General features: G+C 60.0%; 5 protein-coding genes across 5 annotated transcripts, besides 1 other annotated feature; all 5 read right to left on the bottom strand.

The window, feature by feature from the left end:
• Positions 1 to 2551: 2551 nt before the first annotated feature.
• On the bottom strand, positions 2552 to 4954 carry LPMP_080520 (ribose-phosphate pyrophosphokinase, putative; the record flags this gene model as incomplete). Its single annotated transcript, XM_010705881.1, has 1 exon — positions 2552 to 4954. The coding sequence occupies one exon, from the start codon at positions 4952 to 4954 to the stop codon at positions 2552 to 2554; it is 2403 nt and encodes an 800-aa protein (XP_010704183.1).
• Positions 4955 to 5603: 649 nt separating this feature from the next.
• On the bottom strand, positions 5604 to 6755 carry LPMP_080510 (hypothetical protein; the record flags this gene model as incomplete). The annotated part of the gene is made up of 1 exon (XM_010705880.1): positions 5604 to 6755. The coding sequence occupies one exon, from the start codon at positions 6753 to 6755 to the stop codon at positions 5604 to 5606; it is 1152 nt and encodes a 383-aa protein (XP_010704182.1).
• Positions 6756 to 7494: 739 nt separating this feature from the next.
• LPMP_080500 (hypothetical protein) lies at positions 7495 to 8691 on the bottom strand (the record flags this gene model as incomplete). Its single annotated transcript, XM_010705879.1, has 1 exon — positions 7495 to 8691. One exon carries the CDS (start codon positions 8689 to 8691, stop codon positions 7495 to 7497), a length of 1197 nt encoding a protein of 398 aa, XP_010704181.1.
• Positions 8692 to 9605: 914 nt separating this feature from the next.
• On the bottom strand, positions 9606 to 10436 carry LPMP_080490 (hypothetical protein; the record flags this gene model as incomplete). The annotated part of the gene is made up of 1 exon (XM_010705878.1): positions 9606 to 10436. The coding sequence occupies one exon, from the start codon at positions 10434 to 10436 to the stop codon at positions 9606 to 9608; it is 831 nt and encodes a 276-aa protein (XP_010704180.1).
• Positions 10437 to 11082: 646 nt separating this feature from the next.
• Positions 11083 to 12200: a repeat region.
• A 503-nt stretch (positions 12201 to 12703) lies between these two features.
• On the bottom strand, positions 12704 to 13057 carry LPMP_080480 (small ubiquitin protein, putative; the record flags this gene model as incomplete). The annotated part of the gene is made up of 1 exon (XM_010705877.1): positions 12704 to 13057. One exon carries the CDS (start codon positions 13055 to 13057, stop codon positions 12704 to 12706), a length of 354 nt encoding a protein of 117 aa, XP_010704179.1.
• Between the last annotated feature and the right edge of the window lie 328 nt (positions 13058 to 13385).

The raw sequence follows: 13385 nt of genomic DNA, 5'->3' as shown, positions 1-13385 counted from the left end.
CAACAGGGACAATATGACGGTGACTTAAAAGAGCACGACGCTTTCAGGGTGAGCGGAGAATCACGCGCAGAGACAGCAACGCCCACTGAATACTCAAGGGTTGTGAGGAAGACGGCGTGGAAGGAGAGAGCAGGAAAGGAGAGGAGGGGGCCAGGCAGAGTCCCTCCGCGAAGGCACAAGTGACACGAGCCTTGCTGATTGTTGGTTGTCGAGGAGGGCAACAAGGCGACTAAACACACCCAGAGACGACGAAATAAACGCAACGGAGTCACAACGAGCTCAGCACGAGGGTACGGGCCCCCGCACCGTGACAGCACGAAGGGGCGGAGTGCGCCGTCCGACGCTCAAAACAGAGACGAAAAAAAGACAGAAGGAAACCAGCAAAATTCCAAACAACAGAGAAGACAGTGGACGATGCGCGCTGCACTTCCCTGCGTGTGCACATGCGCACCAGAGAGAGAGAGAAGGGGAGGGGGTGAACCGAGCTGTGAGTCGGAGTCGATGGGCTTGTTGGAGCTAAAGTTCGGTATGGAGACGCTCAATGTCAGAGTGAAAAGGGTGCGTGTGCCTAATGAAGAAACCCATGCAAGTGTGGTATTTTTCTGCTTTGCAGCCGCAATATCGAAGCATGTCAGCGGGCCGGATGCCGGGAGAAAGAGGGAGGGAAAAGCGGGTTGGAGCGCTGAGCTAAGTGGGGTGGGGGAGGAGCAGCAAACTGGCATGTCGTGATGGTCAAGTGAGATCGCCACTCCATTCCAGAGAGAGAGAGAGAGAGTCAATGGAGGGAGAAGATCGGGCTCAAATCTGCTTCACCCTTTCCCCACGTCCACTCGATGGCGTTCCACGTTATCGCAGCACGCCGTGTCGGGAGGAGAGAGGAAAAGAGAAGAGAAGGAGGCACAAGCGGTGGCGAGATGAGAGAGAGAGAGAGAGACCTTTTGGGGGTAAGGCGCTAATCGCCAACTAGCGACACGCTTGTCATTCCCACGACCTTTTCGTCCACACGTGGCATCGTCCATCTCGCCTGGTCCCCCCTCCCCTTCTCTCTCCATTCATCACTGCCACTCACCGCTGCCGCAGACTCGACCTCTTTTCTTTTTTTTTTCGCTGATTCGTTTCGCTTCGCAACTTCTGCGTCCTCGAGGCTGTCTGTGCGCTCTTGATGTGGCGCACGTTTGTGTGTGCGTTGAGTGTGGAGGGGAGGGAGGAGGGGGGGGGGTGGACGAGCCAGCGGAGTTGGAGGCGGCGTTGACAATTGTGTCGTTTAAAAGGCCCCTGACCGTTTCTTTCGGCTTTGTGGTAGGGGTGGGTGGGGTGCGATTATGGGCTTGTCGCCAAGCGAAATCGAGTCGGGGGGGGGGGGGGAACAAAACAGAACAGCGAAGAAAATACCCCCTTAAAGCTACCACACAAATGGGGGTAAGCGCGGGGAGGAGAGGCAAGCAGGGCCCCTGTCGCGCGTGCGGTAGGCGCAGGGGACGGATACCATGTCGGCGCGTACGTCCTTGCTGCTGCGCCATGAGCGCTGAATGGCACACCCACACGCACGCTGTGCCGCACCACACCTACCGAGAGAGAGAGAGAGACGTAGCAGAGTGAAGAGGCGCCCAACCGTCGCCCCTTCGTCGTCAGAGGCCTTAAAGTGCATACATGCCACAGCGCGAGCACTCGGGATAAGCACAGGCACGAAGAGAAAACACTTCACCCTTGTCCCCCTTCCCTACCCCTCGCCGACATACATACATGCTCGCACACGTGATGTCATCTGTGCTGTCCTTGATTGCGTCTGCTTGTCGTGCGCAAGGATACGGCCTGTGCATCCGTGGTGAGCAGAGTGCGGGGGGTGGGTGGGCAGGGCTTAAGGTTCGTTGTGCTCGTATGAGTAGCCCTCCTTTTCTCGGTTTCTCGCGCAAGGCAGCTTTGGTTTGCTGAGCTTTTTCCCGCCAGCCGCTGTGGTCCGCCATCACCGAACGCGAAAAAGCGCGCGCGTGTGAGAGAGAGAGAGAGGGACAGGGGTGGTGGAGATTTGAGCTCTTCGTCCCCCCCAAAAGGAGGACAAACCCCACAGAGATGAGCTGGCGAACCCCCCAAAAGCAGAGCAACGTCCGCGAGAACGAGTTTGAACAGAGGACAGGGGGGTGGGTAGGTGGGTGGGGAAACCGAAATGCGCGATGTCCGCTGTGTCTGCTGCGTACTTGGGCAGACAGCAGAAGAAGAGTGTCCATATCGGCTTCATCCTCCTCCTGTTGCGTTAGTCCTTCTTCCGCGCCAAGTAGCGCATCTACGCATTATTACAGGGAAACATAGAGGACAGCGCAGCTATCATCGCCTCTGCTCACCACCACTTTCCCCCACAGCGAGCGCGTGCTGCTCCCCCTAATTCCCCCCCCCCCACACACAGTGCCTGCGCAGAGTGTGAGAGCGTTTGGTGATGCGCTCGCTTGTGCTGTTTTGCAGGCCACATCACTACTTAGGCGACTATACCCCCCCTCTTTGTTCTGAAATGCATTGGGGGCTTACGTCGCCGTACGTCTGCCTTCGCTCGCGTGTGCTACGACTTTTCGAAGAGTGTCGCGAGCGTGTTCTCGCTGTGAATCTTCTCGATTGCCCGCGCGAGCAGTGGGGCAATCGGTACGACGCGCAGCTTGCGCGCCAGGGCCGGGTTCTTCATGAGTTCGTCCTGATTCACACTATCCGTAACCACGATCAGGTCAATGGGCGACTCGATGAGCACATCAACCGCTTTGCCAGACATCACAGCGTGAGTGGCAATGAGGATAATGCGATCTGCGCGGTGCTCTTGTAGACAGCGCGCCACGTGTGCAATGTTAATAGCCTCATCGATCACAGTCTCGATGATAATGCACAGACGCCCCGCAACATCGCCGACAAGGGCGTAGTTCTTATACTCGCTGCGAACAGCCTCCTTACGCAGGATGAGCGCCTGGCGGCCCTCTTCCTGCTGCCGAAGGGCCTTCTCGATACCCAGGGTACTGCGGCTGTGGTGCAAGCCTGCGTCATGGTGGCGGTGCAGCAGAAGGCTGTGGAGACCGCCCTGTGCGGTGCCGTTGTTGCTGATGTAGTTGTTGTGCATGCCAGGACCCACAACTGCTGATTCGCTGCCGACGACGGCAACTAGCTCCGCTGCCAGAGCATCTGCGGCGCTGGGCGTAGTGGGACTATGCAGATACTGTATCCCGCTGGCGTCGGTGGGGGTGTTTATCAAGAAGTGGCTCGTCGACACGCTAGCGACGCCGCTACTGTTCGGTGTGCAGCACTCCACATTCCGCGTCACCGGCACCTGAACCTGCTGCCACTTGGACGGATGTACCAGCTCCTCAGGCACGGAGGGGCTGACGCAGCGGTGGTGCTCTACCCCTGCGCGCGGCATCTCGTAGTCATCGCGGTTGCCGCCGTTGGTGCCCACGGACTGCTGCGTCTCCACTCGCCGCACCGCCGTGCACACCGACACGAACTGCGTGGCGCTGTCGAGGTGGTTATACCGCATCAGCGCATCCGCGAACTCCTTTGCGCGACCGAGGAACTCGCCAGTTGGCGCGACGACTGTGATGTTCTCGAACGTGTTTCCCTCGCTCTCCAGGAGATTTGAGATGTACCGCACAAACTCATACATGGCCGAGATGCCCTCAATCGGGATGGAGAACATACCCTCCACTTGGTCGCTGTGCATGTCCACCGTGATGACGTGGTGGCAGCCGACCGACTCAATCAACTCCGCCACGGCCGAGATGGAGGCAACGTTGCGCGTGTACGAGAGGTACGGAATGACGGCCGTAATGCGCGCCGCTGCCGCGAGCTGCACCGAGTGAACCAGCAGTGCCAGCTCCATCAGCGCCCCCGAGTTGCTGAGGTTTTCTGACTCGAGGGCGACCATAGACTGCACGACGAACACGTCATCGCCGCGGACAGGGCACTGCAGGGTCACGCTGATCTCCCCGTTCGCAAAGCGGCCGCAGCTGTTACCGGGATAGCGCGGGCACTGCAGCACCTCGGTGATCATTTTCTCGCAAAAGAGGCTGCACGTGCCGGAGAGCACCCGGACCGCAAAGCGGCCCGCGCGCTCGTGGTGGGGGAAGGCGTCGGCGACAAAGAAGGTCTGGCTGTTTGGCAGGATACGCTGCGCGTTGACGCCGGTGCGGTTCTCGTACTGCTTTATGTGGCGGACGGCCTGCTCGTACGTGAGCCGGAAGACGGTGCCGTAGACGACAATGAGGTCGAGCGCCGCGCTTCGGAAGTCAATGGAGGGCTGTGAGACGTTACTCGCGTAGATGAGCCGGTCAATATTGATGACGCGCTGCAGGAGCTCGAGGCTGTCGCAGGCGCACCGCTCCAGGAACTTTTTCAGGATCTTGCGGAACGCGATCAGATTAAGTGCGCGGTACTTGGCGATGATTTCAAGTTTCAGGTAAAGCGATGGAATGTAGTCGTGCGGGAGCTCGTTGCGGATATGGTCTTCATTGAAAGTGCGTAGCTCCGCTACAGAGTTGACAAAACTGCACTCGAGCTTGATGAGGTAGTGCTTTACACGCAGGTATGACTCATGTAGCTTCTCGAAGAACTTCTCCTGTAGCTGGATGCGGTTCTGGACGAGCTCTGCCAGACCATTGTCAGTCACCTTCAGCTCCGCGAAGCCGGGTGATTCAAAGAAGAGCGGCGAGAGCGGGTCAATGAAGATGGTAATGGTGCTGCCATGCGGCCGTTCGGCACTCGTCAACGCTGACGTCACCGAGGTACCGTCACTGACACTGCGGTGGGTATATCGGTCACGGTACGTGGACTCCAACTCCTGCCGAATGTGCTCGATCTTCTTCGCAATTGGCTTCAGATCAAAGTAAGAGACGTAATTTTCCAACGTAATCTCCGTGTTGTACTCGCTGAGCAGCTGCCGGTGGAAGGCCTGGCCCTGCGAGAGATCCTTGCCAGTTTTCAGCATCGCGCCTGTGTAGACGTGCGTCAGTGTGGCGGACCAAGGGGGAGGGGGTGGCTTGGCGAATGTACTCGCGCACGTAACGACTGCCCACGGGGTGCGGTGCGCGCGCTAATGTCGGTGAATAGGAATGAGGGAGGGGGTCGAGGCGTACTCGGATCGATTCCCTTCAGCATATGGAAAGGCCGCGAAGAGGCGATATGTGGGTGCCCGTGGAGGGGGGGGGGAGGGAGGCAGGAGTGAAAGTGAGGGTGCGAACGTGAGCTGGTAAGGCGTTGTCAGTGCCTATGCGTGTGCGTGTGTACACTTCATCTTCGTCAGGTGGAGAGCTCCTCCAGTGCACCTGGATTGAGCAGCAGCAGCAGCAGCAGAGGGGGAGAGAGAAAGTGAGGCGGACAGCATCTCCTGTCTGCTTCGACAAACATGACAAAGAAGGGGACGCGAAGGACCGGGCTGATTCTCTCCTCTCTCTCTGTGTGTGCGTCTGTAGAAGAACATAGCAGCAGCGGTGTAGAGCAGGGGAAGAAAGGGGTGTGGGAGAGGAGACAAGGGAGAGAGGCCCCTCCCCTTCCTCCCTTCTGGCCTTTTTTGGGCCTCTCTCCCAGGCAAGGAGGAGGCGCTTCACACGAGCAGATCCAAAAGTGGGCTGAGAGGCTCACAGGAAATCCAACACACAGATGGGGCTAAGACCTTGTCGCGTACTACTCGGCACAGTGGCGATGGCTGCGGTGAAGTACCGGTGTATCGCTCGCTGCTCTGCGTGGGTCATGTAGGATGAGCATGCGAGGTTCTCGAGTCGGTGACGCTGCTGCTGCTGCTGTGCTGCTGTGTGGTGACCCTGTGCGGGCACAGCACTACGGGCGCAATTCCCAGCCGCAGCGATAGGCGTTGCCGTGGCGTTGCTTCCGCCACCGCTGCCGCAGCAGCAGCTGCGGCAGCTGCGGCTCGTCCAGCGATGGCTGCCCCGCGTCACGGAGGTGCTCTGGCGCCGGTGGAGAAGGAAGGAGCGCCAATCCCGGTCGAGTGCGGAGAGCATCGTGGCGATATTGGCGGCAGGCGGCGAGTTGACCGTGCCCGCCTTCGCGCCCCCTCCAGCGATAGCAGAAGGCAAGGGTGCCGTGTTGTCCAGCTGATGACCCACCATGTCAACCCTGCCGCGCCGCCTGCCGCCACCGGTGTTACCACTGCTGTCGTTGTTGCCGCCAGTTGTTGGCGTGAGCTCCGCGGCAGGGTTGACACGGTTCACTAGAGGGAGGCGGGTCAGCAGGCCTTCCCAGAGCTCTCCGTACGACATCCCTTCGACAGTCTGAGTAGGCAGAAAAGAAGCGTCGGCGGGGGCAACGGAGGCAGTCGGTGGCAACGCACCGTCTGCATTCCCTCTGGACACACGTTTCTTCGTCAACACAGAGGCGCCCAAGGGCAATTGGTTTGGTTGTACGCCATCTCTGACGTCGGCAGGCGTTGACGAGGGCAGCAAGCGCAGCAGTGTCGCGGCGGTGTAAGCCTCCTGCGTAGCGAGACGAAGTAGGTGTGTCCGCCAGGTGGTCGTCTCGTTCGTCTCTGGTAGAGTATTCAATGACCTGTCGGGGGTGCTTGTCAGGGACCTCAACTGCCGCTTCTTCTTGAGCAGTCGCGGTGCGGCGACGGCGGCTGCATCAGTGGCAGCCAGTAGACTGGCAGGGCTACTCTTCCCGACGGTCTGAGCAGGGGAAAGCGCTCGCTGCTGCTGCCGCCCCCGCTGCTGTTTCGCGGGCTTGCGGGGTGCCTGCGTTGTAGCGACGTGTGATGCTTTGCGTGAAGGCGGCATCTGTAGCAGAGAGGGCGTGCGTGTATGTGCCTGACTCCGTGTGCGTTGGTGCACAGAGTGGTGGATGAGAGAGGAGCCAGAAAAGGGAGGAGGGGGAGGGGGTAGGACACTCCGTGGCAGTGCCTAGGGTGGGGGAGGAAGAGGAACAGTAGCTGCAATACACAGAGCGCAAACCAGAGAGGATGAATAGCGGAGGTGAGGGATTCGGCTTCCGCCAGTTGGCACAGCAATAGAAAGGGTGTGTGTGTGTGCGCTCGCGTGGCCTAGATTGGCGCCGGTGCCTTACGTCTTGTTTTCCTCACAATCTACTCCCCCCCATGCCCCCCAGTCTCTCTTTAGGTCCAGCAGCAGCGGCGTGAGAATGCTATGTAGCCCCCCCTCCGAGTTCCTGAGAGGCGAAGGATGCACCGAAGCAGTCGCGCCTCTCTCTGCCCTTCGGTTGGACGTCATCCTTTACGTTCTCTATTGTTTTTTTCTTTTTACGAGTCGTCTCTCTTGGTCTCGCTCACGGTTGCGTCTACGGGTCAGCGGCGCGCCCATCCAACGACGGTACTGTCTTTACCCACCACACCCACACGAGGGAGCCATGTGAAGGCGAAGAGGGAGAGGAGGCCGGAGGCAGGGAAGGGGGAGGGGGGGGGGGCGTGTATGGCGACCACCGTAGAGGCGCATCTGACGTCGCCATCTCTCCGCCCGTTTCCCCCAACACATAAAAGCCCTGTTCCCCTCCACAGAGTATTCACGCCAGGATGACAGAGATGGAGGCGGCACCGGCGCACACCAGGTCCTTAGACTGACAGCTGCCATCACAGCCACCACGACGGGGGTGAGCATCCCTGCCCACTTTCATGGCAAGACCAGGTGCATCCGGGCCACACGCCAGTTGCGCGCCAGGAAGGACGAGGGGAACAGCTGCGAACACGCCTGACCACCCCAGCACCTCCATGGTGGGGCCAGTGGAGAAGCTGGGATCGGTCGAGACCACGCTGCCGGCCGGCGCTGGCCTTGTGACATCGGTGAGGTGTGCCGAGGTAGTCAAGGTAGAGCTGTCTCCGACTGCAGAGGTAGCCGTATGCTGCTGGCCACTTGTGTAGAGGCGCCGCGGTCGCAGCTGGTGCATAGAGACTGTCGGGTCGTGAAGAGGGGTGGGCCAGCTCACTTCCACAACACTGCTATAGGCTCTTGCGCTGTGGCTAGCCCTGTCAGAGGCTGCTTCACCGACGTCGTCGGTCGCGGGAGTGGAGTTTACCGTTAGGGTAGTACAACGCCAGGGCCACCATAGGTTCCTCTTGCACGAGGCGGCAGTTCCACACGGCGCCCCCGAGCTCGGAAGGGGCACGACGCCGATGCACACGGTGAGGTAGTCCATGGAGAGCAGCGGCGGTGACTGGGGCAAAGAGGATGGTGACTCTCGTAGAGACTCGTACAAAGATGTCGCGTCTGAGTCACGGCGGCGATGACGCCACTCGGTTGCCACTGTGGTAGTCGTAGTTGGTGGCCGCTGTGACTGCTGCATCGATGTCGGCACGCAGAAGGGCGCGGCGCTTCCGTAGCTGACACCCTCAAAGTTGTTGTGACCCGACTGTTGCACCGCTGCTGTCGCATCTGCTCGCGCTGCCTCAGCCAGAAGTAGCTGAGATAGCAACGCTGGAGAAAAGTTTCGAGCGCGCTGGCTCGACACTGACGGCGGTGCAGGAGGCGGCGCCCCTGCTGTGTCGTTGCAGACGTTTGCAGGCAGCGCGAAGACGGGGGCGTGCTGCAGCGATCCGGCGGTTTGACCACCGCGTTGCGCCAACGAGATGTACGCCGACGGATCCGCGTCTCTGTGGCCGTCAAACGTTCGAGAGGGCGAAGGCGGCGGCGTTGAGTCAAGATGCGACGGGGACGTCTCCCGTGCGTGTTGCCGTACTGACACGTTGGAGAAGCGCTGGAGCATGTCCGACTCCTCCTCGTCTGTTTCGCGGTTGTACGCGTTTGACTCACGAGAGGTGCGCGCCGCCGTTGTTGGCGTGTCAAGACGCGGCGACGTCGCGGTGGTGGCGACAGCGTTTTGTGATCCGCTCCGCCTCTTCTTGTCGCTGGAGCTGCCGCCATTCAGCGGGCTATCTGCCCGCCGGCGCTTTGTAGCGGTGCCTGTTTCATTCTCCTCGGTGGCGCTCGCGGGGATGCGTCTGCCGCTACTGCGCTGGCGTCGCTGCGCCGACGGCCGTGCTCGTTGGGGCATGGGTGCTGACTATCGTGCCGGTGAAATGATGTTGGCTGCTCTTCGACTCGGTGGTGTGTAGGGCGTGTGTGCTGGGGTGTCGGCTGTCTCTCTTTAGTGCCTGCGGTGTAGAGAAGTCCAGTCGTCAGGCGGAGCACATGGCACGGCATGCGATTACGCCTCGCGTGTAGCGTTGAACAGAGCATGAGTGACAGGATGGAAGGAGGGGGAGGAGGGACGAGAATAAGAGAATAATGTGTAGGCCAGAGCTGGGATGAGATCGAGGAGAGCGAGAGGCGCGTTACGGGACAGCAAAGAAAATGCAATTCTTCGCCGATCCACTTCGTGGCAGTTCGTGCGCGTGTGTGTGTGTCTCTCTCTCTCTTTGTGGGGGGTTAAAGGCAACCGAGCATGATCACCCCTTTCTGCTGCTGAAACTTGAGTGGTGCTCTGATTCAGCTGATGACCGCGGCGGCAGGAGGAGGAAGGGGGGAGAGGTAAAAAGGAAAGAGCAAAACACCACCGCTGTGCTGTCTGGGTGCGCGCAAGGATGTGATTCGATGACGCCGGCCTCTCTCCTCCCGTACACACCGTTTGATTTTTTCGCCTTTTCGTCAGTGGCGTGGTCGACGCGGGGTGGCGGCTTCCTAAGCACTTTGCCCCCCACCGCCGCCACGACCTCTGCCGTTCGGCGTTGGCGCGAAACGTTGAATGGTCTGCATGAAGGCACCAAGCTGACGCTGAATGAGCAACATGTCGCGTGTGTCTTCCGGCGACGGCGGGCTACCGTTCAGCATCGCTCGCTGCACCCGCTCGAGGGTCTCACGCTGCTTCGGGCTGAGTGTTCGCATCGCCATTTCCATCATTTGCCTTACCTGTGGAGACGGGTTCATGCCGGGTAGAGCGTTGTGGCCGTCGCCGGCCTGCGCGGACGCCCCTTGGAGCTGCTGCAGCGTAGGGGCGCCATGCCCTGAGTTGTTGTAGAGGTGTTGCAACGCTGGCACGGTTGCGGGCAGTACCGTCACCTGTGACTCGATCAGCAAACAGAGCTGCGTGATGAGCCGCACCGTCTCTGCTTCCTTGTAGACGCACACCGCACTCTTCAACTGCTCTACGATGTGGACACCGTCCAGCGTCGGCACATCGCTTGCCCTGCCGAGGCTCATATCGTATACCTTCTTGGCCAGTGTCTCGGATGCCTCTTGAGTACTCGCGGAGGTACCACCCGCGCTGCTTGTGTCACCGTTTCCCTCGCCGGCACTGATACCACTACAGACATCGTCGGCTTCGGTGTTGTAGTGATTCGTGAAGTAGTCCGCCTGTACTTCTTCGTAGCGCTCCATGACGGCCTCGGCATCCGCCGGGGTTGGCTCACGACTCATCGCGGCACGCACGCGCGCCTGAAACGCAGGCGTCTTGATGGCAGCTATCATGGCCTTGGCGTAGGTGTGAACCTCATCTCTTGTGAGTTGCGCCATGGCAGCTGATGGGGGCAGGGAGAACGGGAGTTATTTGGGGGTGGGGAGGGGCTAGGAAGGTTAGCATACGTCTATGAAAACTCTAAAGGCTTTGCCCAGCATGGCAGCAGCAATCGATAATGTAATGGCATCGCGCCACACCCGCGCGATACAGACGAAGAGAAGCGCCAACACGTGTGTGTGTGTGTGTGAAGGAACACAGGGGCGTGTCACGGGAGTGCGCACGAGGCGGATGATGAAGCAGATAGAGAGAGAGGCAAGGAGAGGAGCGGCCAGTGAGAGAGCGGGGAGGGGGGAAAGAGCAGACACGAACAGTACCACTCGTCCATCAGTGAGGACTTGACGAGCATCGGAGACTGGATGCACAGCGTGCTCTCTTTCTCTCTCTCTCTCTCTACGCAGCGGCAGGAGAGGTCGAGCTGGGGAAAGCTGTGAGGCTGCTGGCAGTCCGCCGCGCCCGCTAACGACTGGTACGAGCACTCGCGCAGGTGACAGAGGCGCTGTGGAGCAGAAAGCGCGCCGAGAGAGTAGAAATGAAAGGTGGCGTCTCTCTTTTTTTTTTTTCGTACTGCGAGTTGTCGCTGTGGCTTTCGTTTTCAACGCATCCGTACCAGCACGACGAAATTATCCCAGACGCGTGCACAACCGCACAACCGCACCCCCTCCCGCTCACTTATGCCTTCTTCTGCGCCCCCCCAAAAAGTTACATCCTGGCCGTTGATGAGAAACCACCCGGCCGTCGCATCGGGCCATGCGCCTCACACACGGGCTCTTCTTGTGTCTTTGCCTCGCCCCTTCCTCTCATACCTGCGGCGCGAACGACTCCAGGTGAGCTTGGGTGAGCGGCATGACCTGATCCAAGAGAGCCGCGTCCAGGGTCCTGCTCGATGGCGGTGACGTCTGCCATGCGGATAACAGGAGGTGGCCCAGGCGAATGCCCGAATAAACTCAAGGAGGAAGTGAGACAGCCTCAGGCCAGGAGCCCTTGGAGGCTTAGTTCCCTGTGTCTGTGTGCCATGCGTCTCCCCCTCAGTCGCTCCAAGCCCCGGCATGCCATAATATATGGCGTGGGACTCATCGCAATAGAGCCTGAAGGACTCGATGGTGTCATTCGGGGTGTCCTCGTCATGCCTCCGGCACCTGTGCCCCTCGTCAGCCCACCCGGAAGGATGTGGGAGATGCTACATGTCTCGCGCACACGTACTGTGGGGATGATCGGCGTGGACCTCTCTGAGCTATGGTCATCTATCAGTTGTGTTCTTCTGGCCTCTGGGTGCCTCGTTGGGCCGCGCTATACAACGCCACCTGGACTTGACAGCGTGTGCGCCCAGTGATCGCACCTTCGGATCCTGGGGTTTCATGGCGACGCTGTTGTCTGGGGAGGAGAGAACTTGTTGTCTGCACCTTCCATTTCAGTCGATGCCATGAGGGGGAGGGGCGTGCCTGGGTGGCTTGCTTGCATGCGGCGTGACAGGTGGGACCCTGCGATGAGACTGCGGCGACAGGGGCTCGTGCATAGGCGTGTGCCTGCGCACAAAGAGCCCTTAGCGTGTCGTCCAGAGGAACCATAGGAGGGGGGAAGGGGGGCAGCGCTAGACGCCCGGCCTGGGGGAATCCGTGCGGCGCGAGTGAGATCAGCGTTATCACATCAACTGCGTGCGCCATCATAGCGTGAAACAGAGTGTTTTTTTTGGAGCCTCGGGTGGCCCGCGCGTCTCGCGTAGTATATCCGGCCCAACCACCGTGTCGGCCGTTCTCATGGCACGACCCCGGCGGACGGGGAGGGAGGGGGGAGGGGGGGGGGTGGCTTGAGCGCGGGGACGGTGGAAAATGTCCCAGAAAAAAAACGCCTACTCCCCACTGCTTTGCCAGACCCACCCAAAGATGCAGCGTGACACGCGTCGTGTGTACGAGAGAAGAGGTGGTCGATGCGGGCACGTGTGCCGGGTGGTTTGCTTCACATCCGCTGGCTTCTCTTTCGAAGACCGAAAGGACACTAGGGAAGGGAGAGGGGGAGGGGCGGCGGAGGGATGACAGCCGCGTGTGCGTGCTAACAGGTGGGCACAGAGATGTACACACGTGGCGCACCGTCTTGGGCGAACTTTCTACACCCTATCCGCCCCTTCCCCTTCACCCCCCCGTCCGCAGCCGACCCCTCGCCGCCGCTCCCCCCTTCCTACTACAGGTTTCTATTTCGGCTGCCTGTCCACGAGCATGGGCCGCGGGAGGGGGAAGGCACAGATGCACACAGATAAACAGACAGGCCTTCACCGCTGTCCCACCCCGGACCCGCCTGTCTGCTCCACCATGGCGTCTATCACGTCGTCGTCCTCCATGCCCAAATCCTCCGGCGTCTTGCTCTCATCAATCGGCGCGCCGTCGAACAGGAAACGAACGCTACCGCGGGAAATGCCCTGCTTCTTACAGTACGCGTCGATCAACTTCTTCAGCTGCGTCCCTCGCTTGATCTTGAAGAACATCTCTGCGCCGTCGGCGTTGACAACCTTCAGCGAAATCTGCTGCGCCGATACGGCAGCAGCGGCCTCCGCCTTTACCGGAGCCGGCGCCTCGTTGTTGGTGGGCCCTTCGGGGTCCTGGTTGTTGTGGCCCTGATTCTCCATGTTGCTGTTTTGCTTATATGAGTGTTTTTCTCTGTATGAAGCGAAGGCTGGCGTACAATTCACTAAAAAAAAAATGCTGAGTGGAGAGGTGTAGAGATGCAGAGCGAGCGAGGGTGATGGCAATGATGCAGAAGTGCAACAAGGAAGCAGGGAAAACAAGTGAGAGAGTGAGAGAGGGGAGGAGAGTGCAGGGGGGGGGGAGTGGGAGGAGTGCAGGGGGGGGGAGTGGAGGAGTGTCAGGGGGGGGGGAGGGGTGGAGGAGTGTCAGGGGGGAGGTGGACGGAGTGTCAGGGAACGTTTGTCGTCGTTCGTTTACCTAACGAGTCGT

Source organism: Leishmania panamensis (genome assembly GCF_000755165.1).
Source record: "Leishmania panamensis strain MHOM/PA/94/PSC-1 chromosome 8 sequence".
NCBI lineage: Eukaryota > Euglenozoa > Kinetoplastea > Trypanosomatida > Trypanosomatidae > Leishmania > Leishmania panamensis.
The sequence above is the reverse complement of the archived record's forward strand: the minus strand, read 5'-3'. Positions and strand labels throughout refer to the sequence as shown.